The sequence below is a fragment of the Thamnophis sirtalis genome, unplaced genomic scaffold, assembly GCF_051295495.1.
Source record: "Thamnophis sirtalis isolate CommonGarterSnake01/CBP01778 unplaced genomic scaffold, rThaSir2_p1.2 scaffold_1, whole genome shotgun sequence".
Classification (NCBI taxonomy): domain Eukaryota; kingdom Metazoa; phylum Chordata; class Lepidosauria; order Squamata; family Natricidae; genus Thamnophis; species Thamnophis sirtalis.
In genome coordinates, this window is record NW_028261381.1 from 70947987 (window position 1) to 70966926 (window position 18940).

General features: G+C 40.4%; 1 protein-coding gene across 1 annotated transcript in view; it reads right to left on the reverse strand.

The window, feature by feature from the left end:
* LOC148049549 (NACHT, LRR and PYD domains-containing protein 12-like) overlaps positions 1–18940 on the reverse strand; it is a 206453-nt gene that overhangs the window by 53990 nt on the left and 133523 nt on the right. The window contains exon 4 of the mRNA XM_087704001.1: positions 1542–1574. Coding sequence (XP_087560127.1) covers positions 1542–1574 — 33 coding nt within the window. The remainder of the gene's footprint in view (positions 1–1541; positions 1575–18940) is intronic.

The window sequence follows — 18940 nt, forward strand, 5'->3', positions numbered from 1 at the left end:
CCTTCACTTGAGGGGATGGGCACAGCAAGACACATGTCATAGCAGAACCTGCACTGCCTGCCTGGGTGAAGACAGTGTGCGGGGGGGAATTCTCTCCCCCTCCCTCCCTCCCTCCCCCTCCCTCCCTCCCTCCCCCTCCCTCCCTCCCTCCCCCTCCCTCCCTCCCTCCCTCTCTCTCTCTCTCTCTCTTACATGGTCGATCAGTCCGGCACGCACGAGGCAGAAAATTCCTGGGCACTGATCCCTATCAGAAAAGAGAGAGAGCACTGGGCAGAAGCCACAGGAGGAGGAGGGTGGTGGCTCTTCTTCTTCTTCTTTGCCTCTGCCCAGAGAAGGATGTTTCCGGCACAAGGAAAGCAAGAGAAGGAGGCTCAAGGTGGCTCTCCACCCTAACCTAGAGGCAGCCAGGGATTGCTCTTGCCCTCAGACAACAGCTCCACCTCCTCAAGCCTGGCAAGGAAGCCCGCTCCTCCCACTCTCCTATCAGATCACAGATCTCCTGAGTGAACTCTTCCATCCTCAGCTGTTGTGAAGAAGTGGTGACTCTGGGTGCACCATGCCTGCTTCGTTCTTTTTAGAGAGCTGTTTTGCATCTTGTTTGCAAAACAGATCTCAAAGAGAACGAAGCAGGCGTGGTGCACCCAGAGCCACAGGTTCTTCGCAACAGCCGATGACCTCTTCTGCTTGGAGCTTCAGGTGGTGGGGGTGAGCTCTCAGCACTTTTTCTACTGACAGGAAAAAAATGCTGAGGGGGATCGTTGCTTACTTTTCAGCTGCTGCTTGGAACTCGCCGCCTCCCCCACCTCTGCTTAGAGCTCCAGGTGGCTGGCGATAGAGTGGGGATCCCAATTACATTTGTATAGAAAAGGAATCAATAACCATTGCCATCTATGAGATATAACAGGAATCATATCTCATTTAAAAATACATTTTTGAAAAGTCTTAATATTATTATATTTGGAACAGAGGTTATTATATGCTTCAGACAGATTTGGGCTTTAATTTTTGGTGATGGCAATATTATTTGACTATTTCATGGAAATTGTGGCTGGAAAACAAAAATGGATTCTCTCTGCCATTCTTAGTAGTAGGTGATTTTTTGTTTAAGATTGCAAAGGAACATTTATGGACTCAATTAGCCAATGGAGAGAAGACTTCATGTTACTTACAAATTCTGAATGAATTGTGTACTAACAGAAATTATCCATGGACAATGATAATATAATACTAGAAACATTGTTGGGTAATCGTTTAAATATTTCCTTATCTAAGCAGAAAAAGAGAATGACAAGGGAGAGCAAAAAATCCAATGGGGCCAAACTTCCTGCCGGCTTCCCCACTGAGTTTCCTTTTGGGAAGCTGGCAGGAAGTATTGGAATCCTCCCTCCCTCCCTTTCTTTTTCATGGTCAGTACCACAAAACCTCCTGGAGTTTTTCCCATTCACAATACTTTGCATAGATGGGGAAGGAGGAAAGGAAATGCTCATGCTGAATTAGTTTTAAACATAATTCAATGACACTTTGAATGATTTGTGCCTTACCTGATAAATCTGGAAGTTGGTGAGCATCAACATCTGCAACAAAAGATGGATTAGAATTAGTGAAATACGCATAAAATGGGTAAGTCATAGAGTACTTTAAAAAAAAAATGCATGGGTTTATAATTTCTATGAATGTCTAGAAATATCACTTAGACTTATATACTGTTCCACAATGTTTTATAAGTGTCTTTAAGTGATTTATAGAGTCAGCATATTGCCCCCAACAATCTGGGTCATCATTTTACTGACCTTGGGTCAAACAGGGACTTTGTGGGGTCCCTGAGATCAGCAAGATGTAATCTTCCTGTTCACTGTCTCTTCAGGACAGTTTAGGTCTGATTGGACCACCCAGCGGAAAAAGTATTGGCAGTGATCTCGGAGCATCGAGACCATACGTCCGTACTGTTGGGAGGTTGACTCCTCCTCCCAGGCATTAGAGTCTTAAAGCTTACTGAGATTTCTTGCCACCACTAAGTCTCCTCTGCCAACTCGGTGCCCCCATTTCTTCACAGGACATCTCAACACTGGACATTCACTTCAGGATTACTTACTGCAGGCGCTGGATGGACAGCTGGGTGAGTTAGCAGGTGAGTCAGCAAATGGGCTGTCAGAGGGGAGCAACAATGGGAGGGCACTGGATGGAGAGCAGGCATGAGGGCGAGCAAGTGGGCTGTCAGACGCTGGCAGCGGTAGGTTGGCTCTGCCCTGAACACTGAACTGGAGGTTCAGCTGCAGCAGAGGAAGGGGTGGGGGTGGGGAGGAAGTGGCAGGTGGGGGCTTCCTATTTTGACACTCACCACTGGTGCCTCTGCACTTTGGACTACGACAGTTGGGGAGCAACTGAACAGATATTCAGAGGGCAGATAGCAGCAGCACTGAGTGGGGTACTTCCCATTTTGACCCTCTTACCACTGCTGTTGCCTCTGCAAATTGGTTCTGGACCGAATGGGCAGCTTGGCTGTGGTGGTGAGCGGGCAGTGGGCTTCTACCACTCTGAAAGTTTTTAAAGTGCCACTGCCCTGCCAGTTTCTTTCTATGCTGCGGCTTTGCCAGTTTTTTTTTTACAGCGACACACCTCTGCACCAGCGTTCCCGCTAAGCTGCGCGCGTGAGCGGCCGCGCAGGTAACAAAGAAACACTGTGCACAAGTTTCAAAGTGCAGCGCAGTGTTTTTTAATGTCTTTAAATGTGACTGAAAATATCCCCCTTCCCTCCCTTCTGAACTCTGATTTCTGATTGGTGAAATCAAGGAAGACTTTGCCCGGAGACCGATGATGCTGCAGAAGGGAGAATTCCCATTGGTCCTCTGGGGCTTCGTCAATTCCTGGGAAAATGGGATTTGCTGGTTTTAGCCTGCGTTTCTCTGCACATCCGGGGTTTCTCAGGCATTGCCTCGTCTGAAGCCCCGTTCTGGGCTCAGCATTTTTTCTGTGATCCCTTTGCTTTGGGGAGAGAGGGAAGCAGCATGGGATTGGATTGCCTGAGCCAAAGGGGTCCACGGGATCTTGATACTTGATTTTTGAGCAGTACTAATCCTTTCCACTCTTTCCTTTTCCTCTGTCCTTCTAACTTCCTTTCTCTTTTCCTTTCCTTCTTTTCCTTCCCTTCTTTTCCATTTCCTTTCTCTTTCCCTTTCATTTCTCCTTTCCTTTCCTTCTTTTCCTTTTCCTTTCCTTCTTTTCCATTTCCTTTCCTTTTTCCTTTCCTTTCTCTTTTCCTTTCCTTTCTTCTCTCCCATTTCCTTTCCTTTTTCCTTTCCTTCTTTTCTATTTCCTTTCTCTTTTCCTTTCCTTTCTCCTTTCTTTTCCTTTTTCCTTTCCTTCTTTTCCATTTCCTTTTCTTTTTCCTTTCCTTTCCCTTTTCCTTTCCTTTCTTCTTTCCCATTTCCTTTCCTTTTTCCTTTCCTTCTTTTCCATTTCCTTTTCTTTTTCCTTTCCTTTCCTTTCTCTTTCCTTTCCTTTCTTCTTTCCCATTTCCTTTCCTTTTTCCTTTCCTTATTTCTATTTCCTTTCTCTTTTCCTTTCCTTTCTCCTTTCCTTTCCTTTTCCCTTTCCTTCTTTCCCATTTCCTTTCCTTTTTCCTTTCCTTCTTTTCTATTTCCTTTCCTTTTTCCTTTCCTTTTCTTGTTTCCCATTTTCTTTTCTTTCCCTCCCCCTCCCCTCCCTTCCTTCCTGGGGGTCTGAGGGAGAGGGAGGGGACCCTTTTCCTCCTTGCCCCCCTCCCAACATCTGCTCTGATGGCAATTATGGCTAAAAAAAATTCAGGTGCTCAGGCATGAAAATGTGCTGCCCGAAAACTATACTTTTCCGCACACACGGAAAAAAAAATTAGAGGGAACATTGCTCTGCACCTCTGCACATTTTTTTAAAGCACTGTGGCTCTGCTATTTTTGCTATGCTATGGCTCTGCAAGACTTTTTAAAGTACTGCTGCCACATTGCAAGGATTTTTTGTATATGGATGGAAGTGTTGTAAATAAAATCTGGCAGAGCTTTGGCACTAAAAAACTTGCAGAGCCGCACCATGGGGGAAAAATGGCAGAGCTGCAGAGCTTTTAAAAAAATCTTGCAGAATGGAAGATGCCCCACCACTGCCCACATCCCACCACATCCAATTTGCCCTTTTGGGTTAAGGCCAAGGCACAGAGGCAATGGAGATGGTTGAGGGGGGTCAAAATAGGAAATCCCCCTCTACCTCTGCCTTCCCACCCTCTGCCCCATCCCCTGCTGCAGCTGAAATGCTAATTCAGCATTTGGGTGGAGCCAACCTAACGCCACAACCCTCTGACAGTCTTCTCCCTTTCCCTTCCAGCCAGCTCTCCATCCAGCACCCCACCCAATGCCTCTCCCCTCTGACAGCCTACCCACTCACTCATCTATTTCTTATGATTGGTTGGGTGGCAGATAGTGTATACCTATAGCAATGTCACCATTTTTTCCTTTTATGCAAAGTGATATACATTCTTGCATTTTTTTAATCTTTCATCATGGACATTTCTGTAGATGTATTTGCTTACATAGACTGCAACTGCACCTCCTCGTTAGATCTGTTTCTTTTGAACAATATGTATCCACCCATCAGTACATTTCAGTCATAAGTTTCATCCCACCAAGTTTCTGTAATGGCAACCATATCATGGCACCTTCTGTACTATTGCTTCTAGGTCACCATGTGTGTTCCCCAAACTTTGTATAAAAACATCTGAGACTTTTCTGCCTGTCCATGGGTTTGTTTCCTGCATCTTCTACTTGGTGTTTGAGATTTTCTTTTTTCTCATCACTACCTACCTGATTGTTTGATTTGTTCTCTTTGGGTTTATGATTGGTTTTGTGTTCTAGACTTTCCAAACATTGGTCACCCTCCCCTCTCAATTTTAGTTTAAAGCCCAATTTTAGTTTGAGCCAGTTGTTTTCAGAGTACAAGTAATCCCGGGTTAAGAGCGTTCCCTTAGTGAATGTTCAAAGTTACATGCTAATACTCCATGGTGTTTACAAACAAGTTGCAAGTTATGAATATTGCAACATCATGGCAGTTGTTCACTTTTATGAACCACTGCAGAGGCTCTGCCACATTCCCCCTGCATATCCCCACCCCCGGCTGGGTCTTCACAGGAACTTTGCCTGTGGAGACTCACTTACCTCGGAAGATCTACTCTCTCTTGAAATTTCTTTGCCTACTTCATTCCTTTAGGCTTTCGATGAATTTGCAAAGAACAGAGGCCTAACGAACCACAAGATCATGTGAGATCAGTAGTGTGGGATCTTATGCTACTGATCTTGCATGGTCTCCTATTTTAGGGCTCTATTCTCTGCGAATTGAAACCTGGATATTTGCAAATGGAGAGAAAGCTTTGGTCCTTCAGGCCTTCCCTCCATTTGCCATTTCCTTGTCAAAGCCTGTGGGGAGATTTCATTCCTGTAAGCTTTGACAGCCCTTTGAAAAAAGTCATTGTTGGCACCAGTGGAAGTTGGGAGGGGCAGATGCCTCCATCTGAAGCTCTGTTACTGCCAGCAAGGGCTTTTTGAAAAGGGCTGATGAAGTCTACAGGGATACAATATTCAAGTGTTTGCCAATGAGAAAGGAGGCCTGGAAACCAATGAGCATCCTTATGGGCTTCTTTTCTCACTGGAAAACTGGTTGATGAGGCCTCCCGTAATTAAACAGGAGGTCGGAGGGTTGCACGCGCCCTCCTTTTTCATCACCAGAGGCTTCATCAAGCAAAAAAAGAGGAAGCAGGCAAAACAAAGGCTGGAGAGAAGACAGATCATCATAAGGTAAGTCACCCAGGGCAGTCCCCCACCTCCCCAGGGGAGGGAGAATGAGGAATCTGTGGGTCGTGGGAAACCTTGGGTGCTCTTAGGTAGATGGCCTGTTCCATCACTAGGCTCCCCCATGGCCTTCCCCATCCTGAGATACCTCATGTGCACTTAACAAACTGCACATTCAATTATTGAATGCATGGGCATTCAATAATTGAGTGATCTTGTTCAAGGTATGAGATTCACTCCCATGAATCCTCAGATTGCAAATGGAATATACAGGCTCCATTACATTTGTAACTCGAACACTACCTATACATTTCCTTCTGTTTTTCAAGTGCAGCCCATCTCTTGCCAAGAGTCCTTCATATAGATAATATAGTTCATGATCCAGGAAACTAAAGTTCTCTTGGTGACACCAACCCTTTAGCCACAAGTTTATTTCTAGAATTCTTTTCCCCCCTCAATGGGTGTTGACCTTTCATTGGGAGTATTGATGAGAATACCACTTACGCCTCTAGCTCCTTAACATTTTTGCCTAGTTGCTCATAATCTTTCAATATTGTGTTCAGGTTCTTGGTTGTGTCATTCATCCCTATGTGAAAGAGGAGAAAGGAGTAGTTCTCTGTTGGCCTAATTATTTTGGTAAGGTTTTCAGCCACATCTTTGATTTTTGCTCCAGGGAGACAACATACCTCCCTAGATTGAATGTCTGGTCTGCAGATAGCTGGTTGTGTTCGTCTGAGAATATAATCTGCTATCATCAAAACTCATCTTCCTTTTTAGGGGGGGCAGTCTGGGGTACTTTTCTGTTTATCACAGATGTGTTTGATAATGTGACTTTTCAAGAGATATTTGATGATGTCTCTTTGTGTTTGCATGATGGTGTCTGCATGTGTTTGAGGGGGAGGTTGTGCGTCTGCATGTTTTAATCAAGGGGCAGAAATCGATTGCTCAGAGGTAATAGGCCTACATTGGGATTGGTAAAATTGGGCAGTAGGGGTTTGTTACATGTATGCTGCTTATTTCTTTGATTGTCATGTTTCCTTCTTTGTGTGACATGCCTCCATTTATATTTCTCCAAAGGTTTAGCCACAGGGTCAATTCCTCTAGGGGCTGTTTGTTCATTATTTGGTTCCATTTGGATATAACGTTGTTGCATAGGTTGGAATTGGTCTAGAGTTGCCTCTAGATCCTTTGCTATTTCTTCTAGTAGTTCATGTAGTTCACATTTAATACATTTATAATTTGGATATTCTTTGGGCATAAGCACAGACATTGAACATATATTGCATACCACAATAGTGTCAGTCATTAGTTCAATGAGTTTGTTTCTTTTTTGCTGGATGCTTTAAGGATTAAATATATACAGTTTATAAAAGTAGGAGATTTTTGTCTCAATATATATTTGAAGAAAAATATAATTTAAAAATGTTTCATTTTGGTAATTCATTGAAGGAATTAAGAAAATGCTACCTTTCTTTGTTCTTTGACTCCACCCAGCATAACATGCCCTGCTCCCTTCCCTAGTAGCAACAGTAGCATCATAACATATAAGATACTTTAATACTGTATTATGTCAGGAAGGATGCTGGAAAAAAGGATGGATTAAATTAAACTTTTAAAGATCTCTCTTTAATTTAGATCAGTGGACTAACATCTTTGGCTTGAACTTGGCCTATCCATTTAGTTTAACAGTGACAAGAAAATGTCAAGCTGAGTGATAATGCAGATGTTCCCTTAGATTTGATTTCAACCTCAAGACCTGGAATCTCAGACTGGGATAAAAGTTCTACTCTGAAATCCCAGGGAGCCACTGCCAATTCTAACCACCACCAACAAATCGGGTGAGCAAGATTCAGTGGCAAAGAAATGATAATGGATCTTTATTGCCATTTGATCTTAAATGGAGAGATCATTTCTATAATATGTTGGGTTTGCTTACCTTTCTGTCCAGTTTCTTCAAGTTTTTCTGCAAGATCATTTTTATTGCATTCTCGAAGGACATCAATGCACACCTTTAGAGCATCTTTTTCATAATGTTGACTCAGGAGATCTAGAATTTCTAGTGCTTCTGCTTTCTCCAGTGAAGCTTTAGAAATGTTTGGCTTTCCATTATAATCAATAGAATTTAGCCAGCTTTTAAATTGTTTTAATTCTTTCTCAAGGAGTTCATTCAATGCATTGTAAATTTTTTTTCTCACAGTGTTATTCATGTCAATTATGATGGATTATATCCGATCTAAAATTAAAATTAGAGAATTAAACTAATATGGATAATTAGATTTGAAGGCAACAATATTCAAGTTATACTAGTTAGCTCATTCACAAAGGCACAGCAGTTTATTTATCAATTCATTCATACTGGTTTCTGTATGTCACCCATTCCATACATTCTAGGCAGGCTATATTCCTAAAAGGTAGACAGCACTCATCCTGACCTGAGATGGCAAGCTATAACCAAGAAGCCTGTCCTTCAGGTTTCCACCTGTCTTTTCCAATGATGTGAACCCAGAGCTTTCTCTTGGCTTTAACATAATGGGCAGACAGATTCCCCTTGAAGTAGTATATCCCTTTTTGGAGCCACACAATTCAGAAGGTGCAAAAACACAGTAAACTGTTCCTTCTGGAGTGTCAGAAAGGATGCCATGGAAATGTAGAGGGTATTTTCTCACTATCTAATCCCATTTAGATCATTCATAAGAACAAACACTGTAACTTCCATCCCTGAACTCAGATCAGAAGAGATGCATATATAGAAGTTGGAGATGGAATGATAACTATTCAAATGATTACTTTATATATAAAAAAAAAATAGTAGAAAGAAATAGTAAAGAAATAGATATAGACAAAAGTGTGGAAAATAATAGAAAGCCAAGAAGATGAAAAAAGACTAAAAGAAGCTATTTCTGACCTTGTTTTACAATAATTACTTGATACAATTTCCCTCTCAAAATTACATAATATAGCTCCATTTCCCCAAATGCAGTCCTTTTAAACCAGTAAATCCAGGAGTTCATTTTTATCCATTTTGAGCAAAAAGTCCTTAAGGAGTTTTTAGCCTTTTATAAAGTGATTTTTCTTCCTTCCCTAATCAAATATGTCAATTTAGCCATTTATGAAAGTTCTACCACCATTGTGTTTCACTCCGCCATTGTGGCTATCTCTGTATTTTTCCATTTTTGCTCCCTGAAATTACCATATATAAAACCAATCACCCATGAGTCTTTTGTAATTGGTAATTGCACTGTGAAGCAATCTAAGTTCTATGGCTATTAATTTGTCTATTAAAATATATTCTTTCTATTGGATTTTCCAGAATTAAAACCCAGCCCCAGGAAATGCCCTTCATTTCTATACTTATTTTTTAACTTTCACTCTGCCAATATTCTTATCTCTTCTGCTCTGTTCAGAATTTCAAGAGCCAACATGAAAACTGGGCATCTCAACTTGCTCCCTTCTGCATTTCACAGAGTTTAGTCAGCTCCCCATTCACAATGTAGCTAGCCCTCCATGTATGACCACAATTGAGCCCAAAATAATTACTTGATACAATTTCCCTCTCAAAATTACATACTATAGTTTCCCCAATACAGTCCTTTTTAACCAGTAAATCCAGGAGTTCATTTTTATCCATTTTGAACAAAAAGTCTTTAAGGAGTTTTTAGTCTTTTATAAAGTGATAGTTCTTCCTTTCCTAATCAAACATGTCAATTTAGCCATTTATGAAAGTTCTACCATCTTTGTGATTCATCTCACCATTGTGATTACCATATATAAAACTAATCACCCATGAGTCTTTTGTAATTGGCTATTCATAAGTCCTACAAAGAAAATTTCTAGTGTCATTGGAATATATTTTTTTTTAGTTTTCTGCATATATATTGGCATTCACTATTTCATTAGACTGCCATGCATGGCAATCTGTCCCTTTATGGTTTCCATGTTTTCAACAGCAATTAGAAGTGCCTTTGCAAATTTTAGATAATGTATCATATACCAACAGTACAACATCTTATAAAAACTCTTTTTAGGTTCTAAGTTAGAGTGAATTTCAGACTTTTTGACTATCATCTCCAGTTGATCTATTTGTATGTTATAACCAACATTCTTAGTGCATTTTATCATGCATTTTAACTTGTTCCATTTCAAATCTCAACAAAAGTTTGTACATTTTTGCAGTCATATATTTACTGTACGTATATTATTCCTTTTGAAGACTTTGGATTTAATATTTTGGTTGGTGGCCTTTGTGCCGGACTTTGCTTTATTGGAACTTTGGGGGGGGGCTGTTTGCAGGTAAGTTTAATGCAAAGGGGATCAGGGAAATGACATTAAGGGCTGGTGGTGTTTAATTAAAGTCCTTAAACACTCTGTGTATGTGCATGCAATCTGGAACAGCACTTAGAAAAATCCTCTATTATGGAAAACTATGTTTTGTTTATATTTTAAGGATTTGGACAATTGTTTTAAAATCCCCAAAGGATACAAATAACACCCAAAGAGTAATGTGGACTATCCTCTTAAATTGAATAGAGAAGATTTATTGGGGTCCCTTCATGGAAACTACAAATGGGTAAAGATGATAAAAACTTCAACAGAAAAAACAAAGAGACTAGAAGAAAATAGGAGTTAGAGTTCAATTCTATTTATGGAATTCAAAGATGACTGGAAGGAATAAGGGAAAAATATTTATTATTAATGGTTAAATAATGAGTTGCTATTTTTGGTTTATCTGATTTGAATAGTATTTCTTTTGGAAAATTTTAATGGTGCAATAAATTAGTTTGCAATAATTCTGTTACTATTTTGGAATATCTAAGGGGTTATTTCTGGTAATGATTGATAGTTTTCAATTTTACAGGGTGTTCATGTGCAGCACGCATCAATCATGCCCACGGCATGCCCCCGAGCGAACCGGCAGGAGTGACTGCCAGAACCCACCCCTGATTGGGTCTATTATTGGGTCTATTAAGTCTGTTATAACAAAGTCCAGATCATGGGGTACAGCCACTTCAGACTGAGAGTTGGAGGCCATCCTAGTATTCCATGGAAATGACTCTTCTCTTTAAATGCTCAGTCCCAGGACAAACTAAGCTGTGCTTTTCAAACTCCTGGAGTGAAATTCTTTAGGATCAGTCCAACTTAGGTGCCCAGTTTCCCTGGGTATTGACAATTGGCCAATTTAAAAAACTTTGCTTATGGAAAATCCCTGAGTGGACTGTTCAGCATAGGTGGAAGGGACAAAGGGCACTGCTGAGCTGAAAGGTACAAAGTCTTCCCTGCTGGCTCCAGGCCTCCTACCATGGAGGGAGACGCCCAGCAGTGGGTGAGGCTCCAGGTGGAGCAGGTGGTTCTGGAAACTGAGGCAGAGGGTGAGGGATAGTCCTCCTTATATTAGAAGAGTGAGGGAAAGTAGATTTTTTGACCTGAGTCAAATCCCAAGACAGAATCAAGACAGTTCACATTAATAAGGAGTGCAATGGCTCACATAGTTAGGATGCTGGATGCCACATTTGAGACCTGAGTTACATAGTGGGGTGAGCTCCTGTCATTCAGTCCAGCTCCATGACAGAGACAAGAAAAAAGCCTCCATGGCATCGTTCAAGCAATGAAGACATCACCAGTTACTCCTTTCAACCCGGAAGCCCCTTAAAAGGTGCCTCTGACATGAACAGGACGGGAGTTCCCATTTAATCAAACCCCAGCCCAGCTATCAAGGCACAGCAACCAAACAGATCTGCACTGTAATATCTGAAACACTCCAGGTTCTCACATCCTCAGCCAGCTATTGGGTTTTGCTTATGGTTGCTCTACTAGGCAAGAGCTTTTCTAGAGTTAAGTTTCTGCCCAGGATGACTTGTGTGAAATTGCTGCTTGTTAAAATAAAGTGCAGGGAAATACTTTCCTCCATGCTGACTTTCATTACATGAACAATCTGGATGCCTCTGATTAGAAGTGTCTGAATGTGCCCATTACAAGCATCTCATGCAAGCATCTACCCAGAAGAACAATTGATCCATGTTAAACAATACAGTGTTTAGACTTACCTCTCTGTAGTGAACACGTCCAGGCACAATCCGATGTTGCTTTGCTAAGCAGGTGAAAAGGTCCGTTTACTTTTATACCTGCTGTAAGGAGTGGTTTCACTTTTTCCTTTAAAAGCATACGTGTTGCTCCAACCCTCTTCCTGCTTGTATTTCTTGGCTGCTTGTTTCTTTACTGTTGATGGTTGATGCTAAAAGGCAGAAGATAATCATCACTTTTATCACCATGCTCTCTAACTTTCACTACTACAGTTTGCAAACTTTTTGCATCACCTGCAACCAGAGTAATGTCCAGACAACAGTTCAGAAAATAGTTCCTAACAGAAAGACTTTCATTTGGGATCTATTAAATTCCATCTTCCCATAGTCCTACTTGCTTTTAAAACAGCTGAATTCTATAGTTATAATTCAGTTCCATCTGTTTTCTATTTTTTTATTCTACATAATAAATTTTCAATTTAACTTGTAAGAAAGAAAATAATAGCCAAAGTTAAATTCTCAACAATTAACGTCTCTATTAGGCCTATTTGACCCGTCTGCCTATCTTTGTGGGTAGACCCAGAACTTTAGAAATAGATTGACCCACTCATTCACATTTGTTTCGTTTGATTTCAAAAATTACAAAAGTTACAACTGCAGTGATTCCCTGCAGTGACCAAAGTATGAAAGCCTCTGTTTGGCAATCTTGGCATCAAGTGATATTTTTTGTGAACTCCAATGCAGGACTTGTTTGTTTGTTATTTTTGCAGTCCTTGGGATGCATAATAATCACCTCCAACAACACAGTTCAAACGCGTCCATCATTCTCTTAGCTGCCTTTTTTTGGAGTCCAAGTTTCACAGCAAACAAGCTCCATTTTTGCTGGCAGAGGCACCATGGGCTGGTCCTTTGCTGTATCCATGGCTGCCCCGCAGTCCAGAATTAAGCACCCAGTGGGCTGGATCCAGTCCTTGGGTCTTGAGTTTGAGACTCCTGCAATGGAGGTTTTTTCTCCATGGTTCAAGACTACACATTTTTCATTCACCCTGTAATAGAAACAAGGAATCTTGCTTATAATTTTGCAACAAAAGATAAATCTCTAATAATCACTGCAGTCTCATCCACCCCGTATTCCAGAGATGTTTCAATCCTATTCAGTACAGGACAGCAAAGATAATGAAATGGATGGAATGAACCAAGGAGTTTCCTTTGTGCAAGGTAACCAAAGGTGACCCCCATCTTAGAGTCTCCTCATGGAGAGCTGCTGTCTAGAGTGCTTGGGGCAGGGGTGGAACTCACTTACCTTCCCTACCGGTTGTAAATGTGAGCGCGCTGTAGCATGTAGTTAGTCTTTACCGGTGATCAGATTTTTTCCAAGCATGAATATTGCTCTCTTATGAAGGGGCAGGAAACAATTGAAGTTTAGCAATTGAAGGTGGAGACAATTGAATGTTAAGGTTAGTAACGGTTAGATAAGATAAGATAAGATAAGATAAGATAAGATATGGTTTATTGTCATTTTTAACTGTGGGCACACTGGCACACATTAAAAATGAAATTCTGTTGCCTGTGTTGGAAGGAATGTCCATCTGGGTTCAGCTCCAAGTGGGGAAAAGAACACTGGAAACATAGAGGCTGGTTGGAAAGATGGTTCAGTGGGGACAGGATCACGTGGCTTGAGTTCCTGAACAGAAAAGGGGGATCACATGCTTCCAGATGTTGGGTCAAGAAGAAAAGAGAGCGAGATGCTGAAAGTTCCTGGTTTTATGCCCCCTCTGGCCTTTGATCTAGAGCTTGCATTCTGATTGGTTGTCAGACTCCCATGGGGCCATGGAGGGGTAACTCTCTAGGCTCTCTTGAGTGTAAATTTGATTGAGCATTGCTTCTTACAAGGTGCCCTGTGGTGAGATGGGTAAAGGGCTAATACTATTATTATTATTATTGTTATATAGTTCTCGCACTTACGAATGACAGCTCGGCAGCAGCCAGGCGCATCTTAGCCAATCAGACGCACCTGTCAGTTGCCGAGCTGTCAAGCGCGAGTCAGCCGAGTATAAAAGGCAGCACAACTCCAACGGCTGCCCGGTCTACTACATAACTGCGGAAGCTATCCGGTCAAATGTTACTGACTTCCCGATCTACCGCGCACAGCTAAAAGCCTGTCCGGTCTACTTCAATTGCTACTGTTACAACGTTCTTGTTATTAAAGTGCTTACTGTTACCTATGAGCCTCTGTCCTTCCTTGTGAAGAATTTATTATTATTATTATTATTATTATTATTATTATTATTATTATTATTATTATTATTATTATTATTATTATTATTATTATTATACAATTGTATCACAGCGGCCAGTTGCTTCGCCGGATTTGGCATTGGTTACTAGTCGGGCCCCACCCAGTGGCCTAGGATGTCGTAACGTATTTTCGTAATATGCGTGCAGATCCAAGCAGTGCGGCTTTTTGCATTTGACTGATGGTGATTTTGTCAATTTTTAACTGTTTTAAATGTAATTCCAGTGCTTTTGGAATAGCACCCAGTGTGCCAATTACCACTGGAATTACCACTGCTGGTTTGTGCCATAGTCGTTGAATTTCGATTTTTAAGTCCTGGTATCTTGCGATTTTTTCATGTTCCTTCTCGGCGACCCTGCTATCACCTGGTATTGCGATGTCTATGATTGTGACCTTATTTTTCTCAACCAGTGTGATGTCTGGTGTATTATGCGCCAGTATTTTGTCGGTTTGTATACGGAAATCCCACAAGATCTTGACCATCTGATTTTCGGTGACTTTTTCAGGCTGATGTTCCCACCAGTTTGTTGCTGTTTTAATATTATAATTTTTGCACAAATTCCAATGGATCATTTGTGCTACTGAATTGTGCCGCAATTTATAATCAGTCTGCGCGATTTTTTTACAGCAGCTGAGTATGTGATCAACAGTTTCATCAGCTTCTTTGCAAAGTCTGCATTTGGCATCATCAGAGGATTTTTCTATTTTGGCCTTAATGGCATTTGTGCAGATAGCTTGTTCTTGCGCAGCCAGGATTAGTGACTCTGTTTCTTTCTTTAATGTACCTGTTGTTAACCATAACCAAGTTTGTTCACTGTCCACTTTATCTTTTATTTTTTCCAGAAATTGGCCATGCAGTGCTTTGTTCTGCCAACTCTCCATTCTTGATTTTATCACATCTTTTCTGTATTCTTGTTTCGTCTGTTGGGCCTTCAGTAGATTTTTGTTCTTTACTTCAATTAATAGATGTTCTTGATTTTCTTTTAAATAATCAGCCAGTCCATGTTTTTCTTCTTCAACTGTTTGCTTCACTTGTAATAATCCTCTGCCACCTGATTTTCGGGGCAGATATAGTCTATCAGTATCACCACGTGGATGTAAACTGTAGTGCATTGTCATTAGTTTCCTGGTTTTTCGGTCCAAAAGGTCCAAATCAGCTTGTGTCCAGTTAACTATACCAGCTGTGTATCTTATAACTGGTATTGCCCAGGTATTTATGGCCTCGATTGTATTTCCACCATTCAATTTAGATTTTAAAATTTTCCTAACTCTGTTGGTGTACTCTCGCCTGACAATAGTTTTTACTTCTCCATGCTTGATGTTATCCAACTGCAGAATGCCTAAGTATTTGTAGGCTTCATTTTCTTTGCATTTAATTAATTGGCCATTGGACATTTCAATTCCCTCACATGCAGTGATTTTGCCCCTTTTTATGGATACAGTGGCGCATTTTTCCATGCCAAACTGCATTGAAATATCGGTGCTGAATACTCGGACTGTATTTGTCAATGATTGGATTTCTATTTCTGACTTTCCATAGAGTTTCAAATCATCCATATATAGTAAATGCGAAATTTTTTCAGCTTTTTTGGCTGTTTGGTAGCCTAATTTCATTTTTTTTAAGATTACTGATAGTGGGATCATTGCGATGATGAAGAGAAGAGGTGAAAGTGAATCACCCTGGAAAATTCCTCGCTTGATATTAACCATTCCGTAGCTCTCATTCCCTACTGCCAACTCAGTTCTCCATTGTTTCATTGCCTTTTCAGTAAAGGATGTAATATTTTTGCTAATGCCAGTTGTTTCTAAGCATTTTATGATCCAACTATGTGGCAGTGAGTCAAATGCCTTTTTGTAATCAATCCAGACCATATTCAAGTTCGTTTTTCTGTTCTTACAATTTTCTAATATCATTTTATCAATTAGAAGCTGATCTTTTGTGCCCCTGCTCCTTCTTTTGTTGCCTTTTTGCTCTACTGGCAAGATGTTGTTTGTTTGTTTCCAAATAATCCATCATGTTATCTGCAATAATGCCTGTGAGTAATTTGAAGGTTGTTGGCAAGCATGTTATTGGTCTATAGTTTTCAGGTGTTGTTCCTTTAGTTGGATCTTTCTGAATCAAGTATGTTTTTCCAGTTGTCAACCATTCATCAATTTGGCCCTTTTGTAAAATTTCATTCAGTTGCCTGGCCAATATTGCATGTAAACTGGTCAGATATTTGAGCCAGAAACCATGTAATTGGTCCTTTCCAGGTGATGTCCAATTCTTTACCTTTTTAACTCGATTTTTGATCATCTCAGTTGTTATTTCTAATACTTGCATTTGTTTGTTGCCAATGCTTTTCTCAAAGTCATGTATCCACTTTGCTTCCTTGTTGTAGTCCTTTGCATTTTCCCACAATTCTTTCCAGAATTCAACTGTGGCCTGCTTTTCTGGTTTTTCACTTTTGGTGTCACCATTCACATTAAGACTTTGATAAAAACACCGTTGGTCTGATCGAAATTGCTGATTTTGTTTATATTGGATGATTCGTGCCTCATATCTTTCAATTTTTCTAGCTGTTGCTGTTATCTGCTGTTTTACAATCTCTACAGCTTCATTGATGTTTCTTGTATCCAATCTATATCTTCTGATTAGCCGATCTATGATTTTGTTGTTTTTAAGCCGTTGCTCATGCATGTTCTTTAAGTTACTAGCATCTGCCCTTAATTTTTTTATTTTTTGTTCTAAACGGATTTTCCACTTTGGCTTTGATGCTTTTTCTGTTGTGTGACTAGGTACTTTAATTTTAATGCCTAGTTCATTAGTGACTATTACAGCTGCGCTGTACATTAACTGGTTTGTTTCCAAGATGGATCCCGGTTCAATTGTTGAAAACACTGCATTAACCATTTTCACGATAGGGGCCAAAATTTTCTTAGGCACAGTTTTTAGTGATGGTAAACGTTGCCTTTCCTCATTAAGCAGAAAATGCTCCATGATCTTATCCTTCAATTCTTTTTGTTTTTGAGTTAGTTCATCAGTTGGTTCAGTGATAACTGGTTCTAGTGGTGGTGGTGTTATTTCCTCCCCGAGAGCTTCTTCTGGGAGTTCTACTATAATGTCTTTAGTTGTGTCTTGAATATCAGTTATTTCCGCTTGTGATATTGTTTTTTGGGTTTTGCAATTTGCCTGAATTTCCTCATGTTCAACTTCACTAAACACTTTATTCCGTATAATAAATCGCCTTTGATCTGCTAGTCGTTGTTCACTAACATTTGAATCTGGATATTGTTGTTTCCATAATTCATACATTCGCTTTAAATAGCTTCATTTTTCTGGCTCTGAGTTGTAGTAACAGGCCATTATGGCACGGTTTTCATCTGCACTATATTTTTGTCGTTTTGTTGGCTGGTCCACTTGTAGCCCACTTGTCGACGGATGTCCAGGGACCCCAACATCCGCCGCGGCCCTTGTTAACCCGCGCGACGACCGATGCGGTATGGAATTCTTATTCGTTTTTTTCACCATATTGTATGGGTTGGCGGGGTTTTTTTTACGGGACCAGATGCCAACCTGATCCCAACCTTCCTCCTTTCTCATCCGGGCTTGGGACCGGCAACGGCGGAGTTTTATTATTATTATTATTATTATTATTATTATTATTATTATTATTATTATTATTATTATTATTATTATTATTATTATTATTATTATTATTATACAATTGTATCACAGCGGCCAGTTGTTTCGCTGGATTTGGCATTGGTTACTAGTCGGGCCCCACCCAGGGGCCTAGGACGTCGTAACGTATTTTCGTAATATGCGTGCAGATCCAAGCAGTGTGGCTTTTTGCATTTGACTGATGGTGATTTTGTCAATTTTTAACTGTTTTAAATGTAATTCCAGTGCTTTTGGAATAGCACCCAGTGTGCCAATTACCACTGGAATTACCACTGCTGGTTTGTGCCATAGTCGTTGAATTTCGATTTTTAAGTCCTGGTATCTTGCAATTTTTTCATGTTCCTTCTCGGCGACCCTGCTATCACCTGGTATTGCGATGTCTATGATTGTGACCTTATTTTTCTCAACCAGTGTGATGTCTGGTGTATTATGCGCCAGTATTTTGTCGGTTTGTATATGGAAATCCCACAAGATCTTGACCATCTGATTTTCGGTGACATTTTCAGGCTGATGTTCCCACCAGTTTTTTGCTGTTTTGATATTATAATTTTTGCACAAATTCCAATGGATCATTTGTGCTACTGAATTGTGCCGCAATTTATAATCAGTCTGCGCGATTTTTTTACAGCAGCTGAGTATGTGATCAACAGTTTCATCAGCTTCTTTGCAAAGTCTGCATTTGGCATCATCAGAGGATTTTTCGATTTTGGCCTTAATGGCATTTGTGCGGATAGCTTGTTCTTGCGCAGCCAGGATTAGTGACTCTGTTTCTTTCTTTAATGTACCTGTTTTTAACCATAACCAAATTTGTTCACTGTCTACTTTATCTTTTATTTTTTCCAGAAATTGACCATGCAGTGCTTTGTTCTGCCAACTCTTCATTCTTGATTTTATCACATCTTTTCTGTATTCTTGTTTTGTCTGTTGGGCCTTCAGTAGATTTTTGTTCTTTACTTCGATTAATAGATGTTCTTGACTTTCTTTTAAATAATCAGCCAGTGCATGTTTTTCCTCTTCAACTGTTTGCTTCACTTGTAATAATCCTCTGCCACCTGATTTTCGGGGCAGATATAGTCTATCAGTATCACCACGTGGATGTAAACTGTAGTGCATTGTCATTAGTTTCCTGGTTTTTCGGTCCAAAAGGTCCAAATCA